The sequence below is a fragment of the Hippopotamus amphibius genome, chromosome 1, assembly GCF_030028045.1.
Source record: "Hippopotamus amphibius kiboko isolate mHipAmp2 chromosome 1, mHipAmp2.hap2, whole genome shotgun sequence".
Lineage (NCBI taxonomy): Eukaryota > Metazoa > Chordata > Mammalia > Artiodactyla > Hippopotamidae > Hippopotamus > Hippopotamus amphibius.
In genome coordinates this window covers 201,307,295-201,326,571 of record NC_080186.1, presented here as the reverse complement: position 1 = coordinate 201,326,571, position 19,277 = coordinate 201,307,295, and the positions used below count along the sequence as shown (strand labels likewise).

The following is a 19,277-nucleotide window of genomic DNA, read 5'->3' as shown; positions in this document are numbered from 1 at the left end:
TATTAAAAAACAGACAATTGGGGGCAAATTCTTACATATATAATTCCCCTGGATTCCTTGTTATATTTTATAAATTTATTAAAAATTTAAGTGAAAAATTGGTATCATGATATGGCACATATACTATCTTACCTAATAAAATATTTTAACCAGTTTATATATATTAAGAGATCATGAGAATATTTAATAGGTATAACATATTTCAAAATAATTTAACTGTTATCATAAAAGATGCCATACACTAAGTTTGAATCCTTGTCTTCCTCTCTAAAGATTAAAATTTAATTCCTTTGTTAAGGTGTGTATACCCAACCCTTGGTTTAAGTCATGTTAAAATGATAGGAATCTAGTTATCCCTTTTTATAAGACATTTCCTAAGAAATGAGAAACAGCTCCCAAATTATATATATTTTAAGTTGTAATCTGATCTTAGTCAATTGTCCTATTACTATTATACATTAACTTATTTGAATTAAATTCATTGAATATCAAAGTTTTAAGAAAATGAAGTATTTGGTATTTGCAGAGTTGTCAAAATGAGATAGTAATTGACATCTTTCAGTCATATTTTAAAGGCAATGAACACAATCATATACTCTTGCTAGAAATAGACTGTTCTACAAAGGAAACGGTAATGTTATCAATCATGTTACAGTTTACATAAAACTTTCCAAAATCTGAAAAGAATAGCAATATCTGCTTACATTTACCTTTATAAGAGATGAATCCCAAAGGCCATGGGTAAAGAAAATTATGACTATGCCTGCTAAGTGTTCTTCCAAGACTTTTCTGTTATAGGTGGGCAAGAAAACAACTGACAGGTGGCCATTCTCAGGGGAGGGAGGAAGGGAGGAAGGAAGAGAGAGGAGGTCAGGGGAATAAAGAGGGAGAGACAGCAATGCTTCCTCACATGCAACTCAGCTGCCACGGAGTGAGATGACATTCACTGGTTTCCTATATGGATAGGTTTTATTTTTCATGGAGAATTAGTAGGTGAGTGTCAGGAAATGCACAGGAAACATGGTTTAGCTAGAGCTAGTACTGAATTACACAGTTTTCTGACCCTCTTTATCACTAACAATTTGGCACAGCCTATTCTACTTTTGAACCACTCCCTTAGGAATTTGAGATTGAGTTAATGTTACTTCCTGCTGAATTTCCAATAAGTAGCAAAAGAATTTATGGATAGAAAGAAATGAGTGTAAATCCTATACAGATACTAGTGGTAACTGTTCATACTCAGTTTGATCCCTAGCTTCACAGCCTCCAACTTAGAGTCAGGTAGACATTTAACAGTTTCTTCAAACCAAAAAATAAGATGTTGATTGATTTGCTGGAAGGGGATGAGTGTGAGCATTCTGAGCTGTTCTCAAATCTAACAGACATTATGTATACGTTATATACACCCATAGACCCAAATGACTTATTCATCTAACATTGCTGAGTCCTTAGTACCCAAGGTGGTGTTCCTAGTACTACGATAGATACACAGTGTGAACTTCTGGCTTGTGCCCTTGAGGAGCTCACAGCCCAGTGGAGGAGAGAGACTTGTACCTGCATAGCAAAACAGCAAGCATCACGAAATAGGGAACACAGTTGTGGGGGTTAAGTGCTTCAAGTATTCAGTGAAGGGAGTGATTTCTTCTGGCAGAAGTTATTGAGATAAACTCAAGAAAGACGGGGGGGGGGGGGCGGGGTATGAGTGGGTTACAAAAGAGTGTTTAGCTTAATATGGGAAAAATGACAAGGATTTTAGTGAAAGGGCCAAATAAAATCAAATGTAATGAAAACACATTATGACCAAATTAAGCTGGTTACATCTAATAGGTTTTCACAAGGAAAGCTTAGTATAGCAGGTTTTAATTCTATCTCCCCTAAAATGAGCATTAAAATGAAATGGTCTCCTTTTAGATCTTAATTATTAGAACACTTCCCAAACTTTGTAATATGAACGACATTAGTCAGCCATAACTCTAAACGCTGTATTTCACAGAATGCATTTGTAACTGTAAGGCATAAAAGGTGATTGTTCATTTTATCTTATTAGAAGCTTCCCTAGCCTCCATGGCAGTGCTCATCTGGCCCCCACTTCATGCTCAAGTCATGCAGATTGGAGTTGACTCTCAATTACACCAAGCCTTTCTCCAAAGATGACAGTCCAAATACAGTAGAGATAAAATACATCAAGGTTTAAAATAGGCCCGTTCAGCCCCAGTGCCGCTTCATCATGAAATGATATAATTCACTGATGCCTCTGCCTAGCCTAACATATGTTCTATTCACAGCCCGCGTCACTCTTCATTTGTAATTATTTCCCTTTTTTTTCTTACTCCATCTTGTAATACTTTGCTTGGTTGAAGACAAATACTGAGAGGCAAAGAGTATTATCATACGATGACCTGTTCCAGGGTGTTAAACCCCTGTCAAGGTTTGATTTTAACATGGGGTATTGATGACAGTACATCAATTCAGGCATCATGTCCTGAATTAGACTATATTAATTATCACTTGAGTGCAAGATGCATGAAAATGCTGTTTCATTGACTAAAAGGATCTGACTGAATAAAAATCTATTTCTCATCTGGTTGCTTATGGATAAAGACATTTTTTTCTCTTTGCCTTGGATTGCTCTTTATTAAATATGATTTTTGTATGATTGTATGAATAAATTGTCTTAGCCAACAATGGAACTGGATAGTTTTAAACAAAGAAAACTTAATGGGCTGTCTCCTCTTGGCATATCTCTAACAACGTATTTACAGTTAATAATTTAGGCAGATTATTTACAACAACCCTGCCAAAAAAGTCCTTATTTTCAGCATTTATGAGATAAAGATATTCTCAAATTGTTGCCTCCTTCACTTAAAAGAAATGAAAGTTGTTAATATAACTTACAATTATTTTCAGATGATGGAAGAACAACAAGCTCTGTCTGTCAGCTAACAACTATATGGAAAGGAAAACTAATATTACTCTTAACTTCTGAAAAGAGGACATTCACATGGAGAGTTCCAATGATAGACAAAGTTAAAATCACTAAGAAGTTGAACCAACACACATGTATATACATCTTTGCTAGGGAGTCAACTCAATAACAAAAAAGAGAAAACAACTGAGGTGGAACTTCTTCTACACCAAACTTCTAAGTGCTTACAGGTTCTATTTAGTTTTAACAGAAATATCATGTTGGGCTTAAAGCAGACATTTCCTAAATCTTCTCAAGTTATATCTTAAAACTTTTTCCAAGAGTAACTCAAAACTAACATATAAGCCTACATTAAAATAGGAAATTAGGAATCCTAAACCCAAATTTCAATAAAAAATAAAAGAAAATGTTCACTAAATATACATTATTATGTTTAGCCAATGCAATCAATTCATATATTGGAAATGATTTTTAATTGCAGTAAAAAAACCACCTCCCCCTTAAAAAAAAACAGACTAGAAATGTTATTAGCTTTAATGCCAGCATTTATTAGTAAATATGAGTCTACAATTTCCCCCAAAACGGCCTTTTCAGTAAAAATTTCACAAAAGATTGAGTTCAAATTTTGGAGTAGGAGATTTTAAAAACAGAAAATACGTGTTTGTCACATTATAAAGAAGAGTTGGGGTCCTATTAAGCAGAATGTTGACATTCAGCTTGGCAAGTTAAAGCAGTCATCACAACTAAAAACTCATTCCCACTGTCCTTTCTACTAGGTTTCACAATTCTGATGTACTTATTAAAAGCATGAAGTGGGCCCTGGAAGGAAGGGGGTAAAGCTCCCCTGTACTCCTACCTAACCTGCCCCTGGTAGAATGGGACAGGAGTCCCTAACATGTGCTTCACACTTAAGTCACCAGAGTGAGGCCTGGCCACAAAGAGATTCACTAGAAACGTTGTATCCCAATATCATCATGGTTTTAGAAAGCAGTAAATTTCTCACCATATTCTTTGATAACCACTGAATCCTGCAATCAAAATTCGATCATGCCCAGAAGACAGGGTCCACATGATGCACATATGTTTGGCCTAGAAGACATTAAATAAACCTCACCTTTGCCTCAAGTTATGAACTGTTAAGCTTACATGAAAATCTATTGTGTAGAAGAAACCTAAATATTTTTATGGGACAAATACTCAGTACGGTGGAAAGAGTACTAGGATAGAAATGATAAAACTCACAATACACACCTGGCTCTGTTACCTACGAGTTACATGAAACCAAGACAAGCCATTTCTCTGAAACAAGCAAAAATAATGGCTGCCTCCCTGTGGCACAGATGTGTGGCTGGGATTATTGTAAGCGAAGGTACCCTGACGATGGTAAGACATGATATAATTGCAGGGTAGGGTTGCTCCTGCTATTAGCCTGGTGAAGAGGGAATAATATGAGGGGTGACCCATGTCAGCTAGAGAAAAGGCACCCCTTGCAGATGTGGACCGGGTCAACAAATGTCCCTAATAAAAATGGCCATAGGTCTGAAGACTTGCTGGATCTTGTTTAACTGTGCTATTATTCCTCCTACATCACAGTTCACTCTTTCCCTTTTTGCTCTCTCTTTGCCTTCCGGTTGGTCAGATAGTGACCAAAGTGAGCCATTCAAGGACCTCTCTGACAACAGTTAACACGCGCGTGCATGCACACACACCCACACACATATACTGGCCTCAAAGAAATTTTCCAATTTTAAAATAACTGTATTTGAGTATTAATCAGTTTAAAAATAAAAACAGCTTAGAACTGAAACTACTCCACCCACCCTTTGCTATTTTATTCCGAGTTCATAATCCTACGGTTATCATAAGACAAAGGGTGGCGCATAAAATCTTGAATGCAATAAAAATAAAAACACATTTGTTATTCTGCAATTAGTAATCCAGTTTCCTTTATTCACAAAATCCAAACCCTCACGCACCAAAGAAAAACATACTAAACTACCTGCTAACACCTTATAACACCAACAAGTTTTTAAAACCTACCTTAAAATAAAGGCACTTTTAAATAAGCAGCCCTGACTTTTTACTTTTCCCCAATACAAATTCCAATTTAAATTTATGGAACCAAAAAATATCAGTTACTGTTGTCCTAAGATCAAAATGTCAACAACAGAAAAGTAGAATTTAAGTTTTCACGTAACCTTTTTTTTTTTACTTCAAATCATTAACGTGTTGCCTCTACTCATTTATCGTAATAAAATGACCAGTCTTTCCTGATTCATGTACACAAGCCAAAAAGGCTTACAGTTGACCTGTAAGACTAATCTCTCTCCCTTTCTTACTCACCCACACCCTACGTTTCTTTAGGGCTATAATAGTAATAATTAAAAAAAACCCACCTCATTGCCCACTAGTGAAATGGCCTATCATAGGACTATGATACCATCAGAATGCAGTTTCACAGCTACCACAATGTGGGACTGACATATGACATTTATAAAATGCCAGAACCCTTCCCCCAATCTTTACTGCCTATTCCCCAGTAGGGTTTCACAATGTAAAATGAACTAAAGGCAACTGCATGCTCATTAGCCGCGCCACTTCTGATACATTACATCGATTGACAATGAACCACTGTGATATCAAAGTGCAGGTGTAAAAAATAATAAGGCAACTGCTTGTGTAACAAAATCTCCCTAACTGAGAACGTGTAATAAATATGCAAGGAGGCCTTTTTTTTATTCATTGAAAACGTGGCATGGTACATCAAACATAAAACCCACAAAAGGGTTTTGACATGCCAAACTCAATTAAAATTTGTTTTCATGACTATCAACAGAGAAACTCAATAACTTATTTGTGAATGTAAAAGGTGATTATGCAAGTACCAATAGAAGAATCCAAAGATATTAAGAGATTCAGATACTGTCAAAAGCAGAGCTAATGTCTAACTGAAAAAACTTAATTTTAATAAGTGATAGAGAAATTGTCATAATGGAAATTATTTTTGTACACTTAAAACTTATTAAAATAATAATAGACACTTCTTGCCTATTGGAAGAATATACACATTACTACCTCTCCATGAACCATGCCCCAGTTCTCCGATGGCCCCATGATCTTAATGCTTAAAAGAAAAATCCCTCGAGTGGAAACCTTAAAGTAATTAATAAAGCAAAATAGTGACAACAATCTGAATGATGTATTTGTATATATATATGACCATATGACTGATTTTTTTTGGATTCTTATCATATCTTTGCTTAGTTTTAAATGATTTTGTTTAGCAATAAAAACGAGAAACATGGGAATTAACTGTGATTTTACGTCTTAGAAAACTGCTAATTCCCCAAATCAAGAATATATTTACATTTTATTGCCTTTGAGAGCCAGCCAGACCAATAAGTTTACCATTATAACTGTAAAATCTTGAACTCAGAAGATGAGAAATACTTTGGAAAAGAGTTCGTTTAGTTTCGATATGCCCTCACATTTAAGAACTGACAAAATGATTCAGCCTCATGGACTGCCTGGGAAATGCCAGAACCAGATTAAAAAGTTATGGAAGTACATCCATTTTTTTCACATGAGGAAAATGTCCCATTAGAACTGTTGACGAGTATGAAACCTTTTACTTCCACAAGATGCTAGGAATCCTGACCAGGTAGGCAGATTTACTATGAAATTCTATCATTGTGTTCTCCGTGCCCTCAGTTAAACTTAGTAATAAAGTTACTTAGATAATCTCTACTCAGAAATCTTTAATGGATCATTTTGAGAAAATACGGAGATATTAAAGGGAAATTATCAAGATGTCATTGACAACACTGATATCAATCTTCAAGAATGGATGCTGTGGCAGCCATCATCCCCTTCTATAACTTGTTCAGGTGGTTAATTACCTCAATGATAAGTGAAGAAAGCACAATAGAAAGAGCACATCATAGTCATGGATTTCAAACTTTACCAGTGTAGCTGTCCAGGCCTCAGCCCAGGCATTCTGATTAGGTACCTAACGGGTGGGACTTGAGTTCATGTACTTGTACCCATCTCTACAGGCGATTCTGACAAACACCAACACTTGCCATCCATTCCCTCAAGATACTGATTAAAAATTTATCTTCTCAGGCGGATTTTCTAAAAAAAAAAAAAAAATTACTGTAAAATTTCGGACCGTAATTACTTCAGACCAAAAAGAGAGACTGTCTTCCTCTGGATCCTCATAGAATCTTCTGCCATTTGGCACCTAACACACAATATATTATATTTTCATTATCTTAAAATTTTTTTCCTGCCAAATATGGTAACATTGAAAGCAGGACTATTCCTCCTCCACCTTTTTAATTTCCTTCAGTGCTTTTCAGAAATCACACTTTCAGGAAATATTCATTGATTGGCATTATAGAGTCACCTCTTTAGTAAGATACTAAGAATCAAGTTGCTGTTCCTAGATTAAAAGAGCTACAAGATCAAAGAGCATGAGTCTTCTTCACTGCAGATAAGCAAGGGTTTAATCATTCAGGGGAGGAGTGAATGGAGTTTTTCTATCCTAAATCTTTTAGCATTACTGCCACACAGATAAATTCAGGTGTTATTCATGGGAAAATGAAGTTAAATTCAACAAACATTTATCGAGTGTTTCTGCTAAGGGCAAGATACTCTGATGTCAGGTACTGTGGGGCCATCACTCCGTGACCTCTAAGAACCCAACACAGTGCTTAATATCTATCATACTCAGAATTTCTTTTCTATTCTAAAACCAATTTAAATTAGAATTTAAGCACTTGTGGGAAAGAGAGTGATTAGATGCAGCCTCTTCTCTCAAGGAGCTTTGAATCCAATATTAGTTTAAAAGACCAAACAGCCTACTCAGTTCCTGGGCTGAAAGTAAAGGGAAGTTAGCAAAATTCCAGAAGGAAAAGAAATTTATTATGATGATATTTAAAGTATAATAGTATACGTACATATATATGCACATAGAGAAATGTGAACATAAATTTAAGGGTGTCTAGATTTTCTATATATGTAGCACAAAGTTCCCTGATGAATACAAAGAATATTTGTGCTTTAAGTTGGGATTATTTATTTTTTTGATCAGTCAATAAATATCAGAGTGAGTACCTGTATTCATTCATTCATTCATGCAACAAATATGTGAGAACAGGCTTTGCGCAAAGTGTTTCCTTCCATTTGGCCTGAGATAGATTCAGGTGCTCAAGCTTGAGGTTTTTAGGCCATTGCTTTTTTTGGTGGAATGAGACTGAATGAAGGTCCTTTCCATTCAGCCTCTTCTCCAATCCCGAGAGAGAAGTCTTTGCCATAGACCATGCCATTGAAATTGGATTTAAAGACAACACACACTACATTGCCAAAGATCTGATTGAAAGCTTGAAAATGGCTACTTCCACTGTCAGTCACAACTCAGGGCTCTCTTTATTCACTCTGCGCTGGTCATGTTCCTGTATTATTCAGTTATTACTCTCACGCCTGCTGTATTGTAGGCTCCTTTCTGGTATAATCAAAGACACTTTACATTGTATCATCTTCAGCAATTAGCATAGTGCTCTGTACCAAGGTAGCCAATAAATGCTGGTTAAGTTGCTGAAAAACTAAACTGAAAACATGGTGCTAAATGTGGCCGTAGTGGTGATGACAGTGTGGGATATGAGGACTTATAAGACATAGTTCTGCTCCCACAGAATTTACATTTCAGCTGAGGGGAAGAAAACACATTCTCAAATAACTGCAGTACAAAGTATGAAGTGATAAGGGTCACAAAAGCAGTACAAAGAAGGTGCTACGAGAGTTCAGAGGAGGGAGAGATTACTTCCAGCTGTTCAGTGTCCAGTGTTCTGCCCAGGGCAGTGAGGATTATTGGATAAAAGAGAGAGTACTTGCTGCAACTGGATATAACACTCACTAGTAAGAGGAAACAGACAAACACGCAATTTCTGGTTATAAATAAAAGCCCAGAGATGCACATATCCAATCCAAACTGAGTGCTACACTCAGTGCTATGTTGCTTGTGAAAGTGAGATATCGATGGTGCAAGAGTGGGTTGGCAAACGCTTCGTGGAGACACTCAGCATTGAGCCTTCAACAGTGGACAGAATGACTAGATTAAAAGGGGGGATTTGAGACATGGGATATAAGACTGGCAATGCCTCAGAAAGGAAGTTGAAAAAAGGAGATGCTATGCAGTTGCCTCTCTTTGTAAAAAATCAACTACCTGGAGCCTGGGGTACGGCTCATCAATTCCCTCCAACGAACCCTAAACAGGGAGAGAGAAGGGTCGTGGACGCAGGCTCCCATGGTATAAACAGCAGAGAGGGCTTCAGCTGCTCTGATAGTGAACAAATACCCCTGGCTATCTTCAGGCTTTGCCTAGGGAACATAATGGTGTGCCCTCTGCCCCCTTGATCTTGCTACCCCATACGAATCTGTTAAAGCCATTGTTCCATGCTTTAACTCACTTCTGACCTCTGACCCTTGCGCCAGATAATTGACACATTATGCTAAACAATGACAAAACTGGATATAAGGATCCTTTTAATGAAAGATTAAAAAGTGTTATAAAATAACTGTGAGAAAGAAAATTGCCTATGTATATGAAGGTAATATACCCCAGGAAAATTCATGGCATTTCTATTCCATCTTAAGGAAAAATAGATTTTTTTTCCGTAAAAACTTCACACTTTGCTTATTACAGCTCCCAGATGATGAACACTTACATTTTCAGAATATTATTCTCACTGAAATGGAATCAAATACTTCTCCTGGATCTACCTTTGGCTCCTACTTCAAATGGATTCAAGATGTAGGCTAAATGTTTTTTCCTCAGCTTTATGTTTTCTTTCATTGAGATACTTGCAAAAACCAGAGTTCTTATTGAGTTTAATAATCTTGTTTTCATATACAATCCTGCTTCTAAGTAGATTTTTAAAGCAATGACTTTTTTATAGTAAAATTATGTTATTTTTAGCTTGAATGGATACAAAAATGTGAAAGTAACTTGGTGGGAAAATAGTAAAACATGGTCAACTATTTAGCACACTGCAACAAATTATGTGAAAATAAAATTACTACAAAAGTATTTTTTCTCATCAACAAGCCATAAGTATTAACCACGGTAAAGTTATCCCCAGAAAGGATGTAGTAAAAAAAATACATATAACAAATTACTGAATAAGAAATGCATACAAACTCTCCTCTAGAATTCTGTTATACCAATTTGGAAAGATTTTCAAAATCCATTATATGTAATATGTAATGAAAGCTTCTAGTTTCACTTTGAAAAGCTTCTTGTCATTTGCTTATTTCATCAGAAAAATCAGACAACCATAAGATTTTTATAATGGGTGCCTTAATTGCACTTAATATGACTAACTATACACGGAAGACACATAACCTTCATGTATTTATATCAAAATATCATGGAAACTGTGGCGCATATTAAAAGTATGCAGGATCTACTTTTGTTTTGTAAAATTGTAGAAAATTTGTAAATAGCAAGGGTGACCTCCAGTGTGCAATAGGTTTATGCCATTGCATTTTTTCAGTAACAGAAACTGTGTGTTGGTCTACTTCAATTCTCTAACAGTGCTAAAGATAAGGAGAAAGGGAATTTTCTGCATCAAAATGAGTTTGTAATTTCAAAGCAATTGATTTGTTTTGTGTTTTGGTTATTTTGAAGCTCATGATGTTGCTCAGAATCTGAAAACACAAAAAAGCATTAAACCATGGGAAAATAATCTATGACTAATAAAAGTTACAAAATTATTTTTCTCGTATACGATCTGATTAGGACTTATACTCATTAACGCTTTGGAGAATAAGTTGAATTTACATTGTTTAAAATGCAACGTACTGCCATGCAAATAGTGAAACCACCTGACATCATCTCTACACACTGATACTGACATGTACACCAAATAACAAACACCACCAAAAATCAAACTTAAGAAGCTTTTTAGAAAGTCGTCAAGATCAAAAGCTTTTCACTGTAGATAAAATTTCTTTTTATGAAAAGCTAATGGCTTGCCACATTGTATAATATAATTTCTATTTGTCTCTAATCTCAACACAATAAAAACTATTCACATGAAAAGGAAAAGCCTGATGCTTTCCTTACAAGCCAATCCAACATCACTCACTTCATCTTTTACACTGAAGATAATACAAATCATCCAGAACTACCAGGGAAATTTTTTTTTTTTTTTGGCAGATTTTATTTTCATTTCTTTACTTGGTAAACAACCCAAACATTGGGGGAATAAGGTTTCTTTTCAAAGGATTTTGTTAGTAAAACATCAAGTTCTGCCTTAGCTAACCAGACCACACAAAAGATCTAATTATAAGGGTGCCCACCAGAGCGCCTGCCTGTCAGAGTCAGTGTCACTCAAGCTCTGTCACTCTTTCCATTAGGCGTATCTACTTTCAAAGGTCTACACCGTGGACGGTAAAAATTTGCTCCAGGCTGACTCTTGGCATAAAAGGTATAAGGCTGAGAATGAATTGCTTTTTATGAATATTCATAACAACCAGTGTGGACTTCTTAATTTCCTAGACAGAGAAAAGTGTACATAACTACATGCGATCTGGTTTGTTTATGTAATTTATAATATACATGGTGTATGTGTGTGTATAAAATGTTTATTATGGATAGAATATAATTAATGAATTATTTAAAATTCACATTGGGTGATAATATGCTCCAGCTTTAATAAACTACGAAATTCCCAAGTATGGTATAAGCTCAGAAACAATAATTATTCCTTTGGACTTGTTATGATCTATCATGTCAAGAGTCTGTGTGCTACCTGCTAAGAAATGCCTGAGCAGTCCCTGACATGATGCACCCTAATGGCTCCAAAGGAGCCATTATCGTCTACTGTGTCAATATTTTGCGTGCTAAAGAGGATCCACAGAAGAGTTCTAAACCAGGCCTTTGCATATCAGACAGTCATGATGACTCAATCTATTATGTCAATAATGTGGTATAAAAAAGTCATCCTCTTGAATGTACACAATTACAGTAATAGGCATGTTTTGTCAATGATCTGCTTAGAACCTTCTTTGAGTACTTGCAGAAGACAGCATTTTTCAGATTTCACTAGAATAAGTTTTTTTGATTCTAAAAATTTGTTTTTGAATGTCATTTTAAATGTGGCAAATTAATACCATAAAAAGGTTTGGATCAAAAATTAAATTAAAAAAAAATCAAAAAAATTAAATTCACTTGAGCAAATTATTTTCACAAACTCCTCAAATCAAATTAAGAGTCCCTCAAAACAACTTAGATAACTTTGTGTGTAAAGAAGATAACTTTTACTTTCCTTCTGGAAAGAAACAACTCAAAATTATCAATGCAGCTTTGACCTTAATTCACAGCAATACATGTAGGTACCACAAGGGGCTCAGCATAGAAAATAGATAAGTACTCATTACATTATACATTTTCTAATCAAAGGAGGAAAATTAAGGCCAAATACCAGAGTCTATGTTTATTTTTCAAGATATCATTATAAATGATGATTTTACCTTTGGAACAAATTTGTTAAAATGTATAGAATTCTACTTTATTTGAGACAATCATGGAATGCTGATTATATCTTTAAATACTAAGAATTATTAAGTGATGCTTGAGAATAAAGAGGGTATCTGAAAAATAATGTGAAAGCAAGAAAAATCATGATAAATTATTAAATTACAGTCTAATATAATTTCTTCCAAAGCTATCAATACATTTTAAGACTAGAGAGAAGAGAGTAACTTTTATGGCTTAGTACTAATAAATTGATTTCTCATTCCAGTTATTTGTTAAAAACCTACACTGGCAAAATGCCAGCTATATTCATGTGCCAAGTTGAAGATCAAGAATTAAAAAAATAGTATCAGATCCCTTACACTTAGTGTAGGAATGCTAATAAAATGTCTTTTTTTTGTAATTTTATACAAACGGATTAAGTATCATAAAAAGTGAATACAGTGCTTTTTTGTGTGTATTGATTTTTAAGAAATAGTTTCTCAGATGTGTCAGACATGTCTAGATTTTTGAGTAAGAGATTTTTTTTTTTTTTTAATCTTGGCTCTGTTCGTATAAAGCAATGTTTTGGCAAAGTCGGCAAGTTCCTTAAATGAAGATCTTTTTTCCCCCCTTCTGGGTATCAGGAGACCATTTTAATTCACTCACCAGCTAAATTCTCAAAGGGACGAGTGTATATGGTAACATAGGAGCCAATATCCTAGCTATCAGTTTTCATACAGCCTAGCTGGACCTTTACATTACGGCTGCCCCACATTTATTGTTCTTTCATTGCATCTGTCAGCATTTCCTGACAGCGCATTATGGAGCACATGGCTACAAAGTCAGTATCAATCAGGCCACGATCATGCAGATATAAGAAGCAGACTATTGATAATGGGCCTTAAATCAGATCATCATGGTTTAAGCCTAAGATTCTTAAAAGGCAGCAATCTCACGGGAACTCCTACTTGCCTGCACCTGTTACAAACCCTACACGCCAGTTTCTACTACCTACCACCTACAACTTCTCTGAAGGTAAAAAAAAAAAAAGGATCCATTAAATACACATCACCGTAACACATTTCACCATGTAAAATGAAGCATGAAAGCAAAGACAGCAATTAATACAATTTTTGCTCTATCTCTTTCAAAAAAATGTGCAGAAGTAATACGTAATATCTTCCTTTAGACTCATGAAGCCAGGCATGCAAGCCCCACGTATACCTCACATTGATAGCAGCAGTTTTGTCGTGCTTTGGAAATGTCTTACTTCAAAAGCATTTCAACTTGATATGGCCATTTAACAAGTGAGATAATTCGGAGTTTAGAGGTATGCTACACCAAACTCAAGGCACCATGTTTAAAACAAAGGCATCTAATTTTTCCTAGACATAAATAATAAAACAGGAGTTGCATGCAAATTTAGTAACATAAAATTTAAGGTGATGAACAGAATGGAGGCTGGCTTCTTGTTTAGTATTCCTTAGTTATCACCATAATTGCTGCATGTCTGTCATCACTAGCAAAAGAAAAAAGTGTCTTTCTCAGCTGCTCCCCTGCTTGTTTTGTTCGCTGTATTCTTGTAAAGTGGGAGAAAATAAGTGTCATTTAATGAATAGTGCTATTCTTTGTCTGACAGCTTCATATCTGTTAGGTGTAGGAGGCCTCGTACTTTCTTTTTCTGATAATGTTTTTGACAGTGTGCTAAATTCCTCCCCCAAAAGGCCGGCGTGTATATTCTGCTAAAAGGGGCTTCATCTATCCTGAATGGGTGCCCTCTTTTAACCCCCTTCAGCTTCTGTTCTTACATTAATTGAGCTGATCAGATTGAGCATATGAATTTGTCTTTGATGTATTCGTATGTTTAGTTGACGTTGCTCTCTCTCTCATTGGCAGCGGACAGAGCTCTCAGACAAATAGGACTGTTGTCATAGTAACAGGCAATAGCTAGGGATCTCTTGAAAAATATTTTTATTTCAAAATTCAAACTGGAAAATTCTCACTGGATATAGTTCTCAGTTCTAAACGTGTCATATCTAATGATGAATGCAATTAGGAATCCCACCAGTGTTTTAAATAATAAATTAGCCTAATTTTCTAGGCCTGGCATGATGACATACAAATACTAAAAAGGCGTCTTCTTTTTTAAAATCCGTGACAAAGGACTTATTAATGACTTTTGTTCTTAGGATTTCAAATTAAAACGGATGGTAGACTAATGATAGCGCTTTCTCTTTACTGAAAACCAGAGGCCTAGAGGTAAACTTATTATATTTTTCTAAAGAAAACACTTCAAGCGGCTCTGATATTTGGTCATTTCATAAAAAAGACAGGTGTAGAAATCCTTCTATAAATGTTGAAAGCTATAGCAGTTGGTAAATCTCAGTGGATAAAAAATGCCCATAGCCATTTTTAATTACTGAGCGTGAAAAAAAGGGATGGATGGTAAACATAAGCCTTCCAGATCACTATCATCTTACAGTGGTGGGATTTTCAAGTTCCTACTATTTTATTTGAAATACAAGAGAAAACAGAAATAAATAGGTCAATATATGATATAAATGGTAGTTATTTTTAAAACTTAATTTATTCATGATTATACAATTCCAGTTATATTAATTATTGTTTACCCCTGATGTGGGGTTTGGAGAGCAATGAAAATCACTGTAGAGTTGGGCAGTTTCAAGGATCTGACATAATGTGTAATCACGTAATAAAGAGAGTTACTAAAAACCAACCAAATTTTTCTATTTGTTAAACTCATCTTTCAGTTCTTTGGTATTTGTTTATCACTGTGTTTATATGTCAAGATGCGGAATGTAGCTTTTTGACTTTAACCAGCAATGGTGTTACTTTCTGTAAGTCAATATAAGAAAATCAAACAAATCCATGTATGGTTTGGGTTTATCTGAGGAAAATCAATCTTACTCAAACTTTAGAAGGTCAGTATACAAAATAACCAACAATTAAATTAAATCCAAATAGTAATGAGTGTCTATAGTACACGAATCTTCCCATGTTAAATATGGCTTTATATCTGTACGTGTGAAAAAAGTTTGTGCTTAAGGCAAAAGGCAGGAAAAAAGCTAAGCCTAAAATATTAACAAGCACTATTTCTACTCTTTTATTATTATTTTCTCTATAATAATTTTGTTACTATAGTCTAAATAGCATAAGACTATTACAAGTTTTATTTTAGGTTATGCTACTAAATCACCTGGAATGTTACTTTTCTCCTCAAAAATTGAAGTGTAATATTTCCTAAAATACCCCCAAAAAACCTGTTAAGTGAAAAACCGCAGGAGACTAGCAAAGGACATCTCAGCTTCTATTGGTAAGTGAACATTTCTCCCCTTAACTCTATTTCTGGTCTGTTTCATCTAAAAGCCCACAGTGAAGACAGCAAATCCAAATCAACTTGAGGGTTCCCACGGATAGCTGTGGCCTCCTGCAGCTCTCCTGGAAGGGGAGCACATACCTGGGAGGTCCAGGCACGTCCCTCACCCCACCTGGCTGTCCGGAGGGTCATATACAAACAGTCCACTCCGATGAAGAGGATATACTGTTTCTTCCTCAATAAGGCTTTAGACGTTTTTCTGAGTTGGGGAAGCATGACTTCTTTGCACTTTTTCAAAGCAGTTAAAAACAGTATGAAAAAGTTTCTTTTATTGTTTTTTTAAATTACAAAGGTAATTCATACTTCTCATGCAAAAGCCAAAAAATATTTTGGAAGCATCCTTTCATCCTTAAAGCTGACCAACCAACCTTAAAAGAACCACCAGCTTTAAATTGATAGTTAGCCATGCATCGTTTAGATGTATAGTAAAAGCCATTTTGGAAGTACCGCATTTCATTTACTGCCCACCTTAAGACCCATGATAAGAAGTGGTATGAGAAAGGGAAAAGAAAGCAGGAAAGTTTTTCTGTTTCTTTTTCCTGTGCCTAAATTAGATAGTAAGGCATGAGAAATAATACTGCTTCACCTCTCAGTCATCAACAGCCACAGCCCTGGAGCAGAGAGGGAGTGAATTCTGGCAGTTCCTTCCTCACTACTGTTACAAACCCTCTAAGAGCCTGGAAGTCACAATTCTCAACGTCCTCCGAGTCTTTTACAGTCTGGGAGCCACTTCCTTGAGGTGACTGACAATCCAGAAGTGAGAGTACGTACTCCTCGCTGGAGGACCATGTTGCCATGTTGGGTTATAAAAGGAAAGCCTTGCCTTTAAGTGTTTAAAATATTTTGAAAACATAAAGCATGATGATGCCAGTTATTTCTCCTGTTTGGCACTGCACAGACCTGCTCCAAGCACTGAGTGGCTCATTGACTTTGGAGCTCAAGGCTTAAATCAGCTCCACAGGCGGCCAGCAAGCCAAAATGAACGCTAAGCACGTTGTTCTGAAACCCAGGCTGCGTCTCACAACTCCAGGGATATAACTTAAAGACAATTTATCTCAGAAAATATAAGGCAGCAGAAAGAGACCTAGATTTGGAATCAGAATGACAGGGTCAGACATTTCTCACCAGCACCCAGACCTTAAGTGACCTTCCTGAGTCATAACGTCTTCATCTATAAGATAGGGATTATAATATCAGCCTCCCTCCTGGGGTTACTGTGCAGCAAAAATGAGATGGCACATATGAACATGTTTTAAAATGTGCCTTAAAATATATACAGATTGCACTTGAACCCTATATCTTCTATATTTTAAAAACTAGAATCAAGCATATTGATTTTGCATGTAAGCTACATTTCTCTGTAAAATCGTCAAATGTTTACTTATCGATCACGGATAGTGATGTTATAGTGCATCACATTAAAATATTAAACATTAATTTTTAAAAATTACTTTATTATTAAGTGGTTTGTTTTCATATAATATTTAACTTCAAAAAGTCTAATTCCGATAAACCATTTTTTTCTGCAACCAAATATGTTTCTGAATTCATTAATTCAGAAAGAAAGAGAAATTAGAGAGAAAATTAGAGGTAAAAATTATGATTCAGTAAATTATAATAAAATTACTTGAGAAACAGACTTTATTTTCATATAAAATTTCTAGTTTGCATATTTCAGAAAATTTAACTTGGACTCATCATCAGTAATCAAGCCTGTTATAGATGATACATAAACATGGATACTATATCCACGTATATATACAGTTAGGCAAGATGGCTATAAATACACAGACTAGTCTCTGAATTGTATGTAGATTATATTCTGAAAGTTAATAAGTAAATTGCTTATTAACAACTTGGGTAGATTTTCTTATACAAACAACATTAACATGCTGTTTTACACCCAGGCTACCTTAGAAAAAATCCATTTGACCCAGAATTTACCATAGGGATTAATAAGCATACAAAGACAAATATTTCCTGTAGAAAATACACATTTGCCCTTGTTGGTGCCCCCATGCTCTTTCATCGATTATTGCAGAGTTGGAAAGGGTGGTACACATGGCTGAGCTCTGGGAGTCTGGAGGGCAGATGACAATTTATTTACTTTTAGAGGAAAAATCAAACTCAAAAGATCAGAAACAGGAATAAAGTATGATGGCAGAGATGATATATGCTATTTTATGGATATAACAAAATAATTATTAGCCAAAATAACATTAAATAGAAGAACTAGAAAGCTGGAATTTGTGGGAAATGAGAGGAGGTTGAAGAATTAGGACAGGACAAGCACTGTGGCTGCCATGGTAAGTGGAAAAAGAGGAGAGGCTTAACAGGGATGCTTTCTTCCTAATACTACACCTTCCTGTCCCCATAAAGATTGTCCTGGGTTAATCATAAATTGATCCAAGAGCAAAGTAAGACGCACTAAGAGAAACCTGGGGGTAAGGAGGGCACACTTCTATAGATGGTAGTACCAGAGTTGGTATTGAGGGAGAAAAAGGAAAGGAAACAAGTACAAGTGTGTCCACTGAAAAGGAGAGGGGTACCCAAAGCCACGGCTGTCTGTGAACTTTTGTGAGAAGAACTCAGGAGAGATGGATAGCAGCACTTGAACACTCCCTCTCTTCCTGCGAGCCTCACTGGCCTCTCACGACACTGCCTTCTCCTAGTTTTCCTCCCGTTCTACTGACCATTCCTTCTTGGTGACCTAACTGGATCTTCCTCCTCCCAACTTCTTGTTGTTAGTGCTGGGTCCCAGATCTCAATCAAGATCCACATCCATTCCATTCCGGTGCAAAAATACTATCTGAACTATGATCACTGCCATAATAACTCCAACTCCAATCTCTCCTTTGAGTTTCACATTCTCATGCCCATCTTTTATTCCTCCCAGATGACGCCTTAAAGGCATCTCAAACATAGTATGTACAAAATAGAACTCTTGATGGCACCCCACCCCCAATTCAATCCTCTCCCAGGTTTCTTTATCTCAACAAATCACACACTTTTTCACACAGTGTTTCAGGTCCATAGCCTGGGAGATATGCTTGATTTGTCCCTCTCACATCTCACACTCAATCCATCAGCAATCCTTCAAGTTCTACTTTCTATATGGTTCAACTCAGTATCTTTAAAATAGATTCCAAGTCCAATTAGGGGAACCTAATTCCACCTGGAACTATTGTTGCAGCATTCTAATTTTTCTCTTTCACTCTTTTCACCCTTACAGTCTATCCTTGGTGTAGCAATCAAAACAATGCTGTAAATGTATAAGTCAGATTACATTCCTTCAGGCCCAGTACCCTCCAAAGACTTGTTATCACACAACATCAAAGCCTTTCTGTGTCATCTGGCCTCTGGTCACCTCTGCCTTCCTCTCTGTCCTCTTGCACCTCATTCATTTAGCTCCAGTCATAATGGGCTTCTTG

The 19,277-nt window shown here is 35.9% G+C and overlaps 1 protein-coding gene across 4 annotated transcripts in view; it reads right to left on the bottom strand.

Annotated features, from left to right (window-relative positions):
• The window catches only part of KIAA0825 (KIAA0825 ortholog), a 383,109-nt gene that overhangs the window by 123,788 nt on the left and 240,044 nt on the right, over positions 1 to 19,277 (bottom strand). The window contains exon 21 of one of the 4 annotated variants that reach the window (XM_057739219.1): positions 7,009 to 7,060. The exons of the other annotated variants lie outside the window; for them this stretch is intronic. Coding sequence (XP_057595202.1) covers positions 7,048 to 7,060 — 13 coding nt within the window. The 3' untranslated portion in view covers positions 7,009 to 7,047. Of the gene's footprint in view, positions 1 to 7,008; positions 7,061 to 19,277 lie in introns of those variants that run through there. 4 annotated transcript variants of the gene reach the window in all.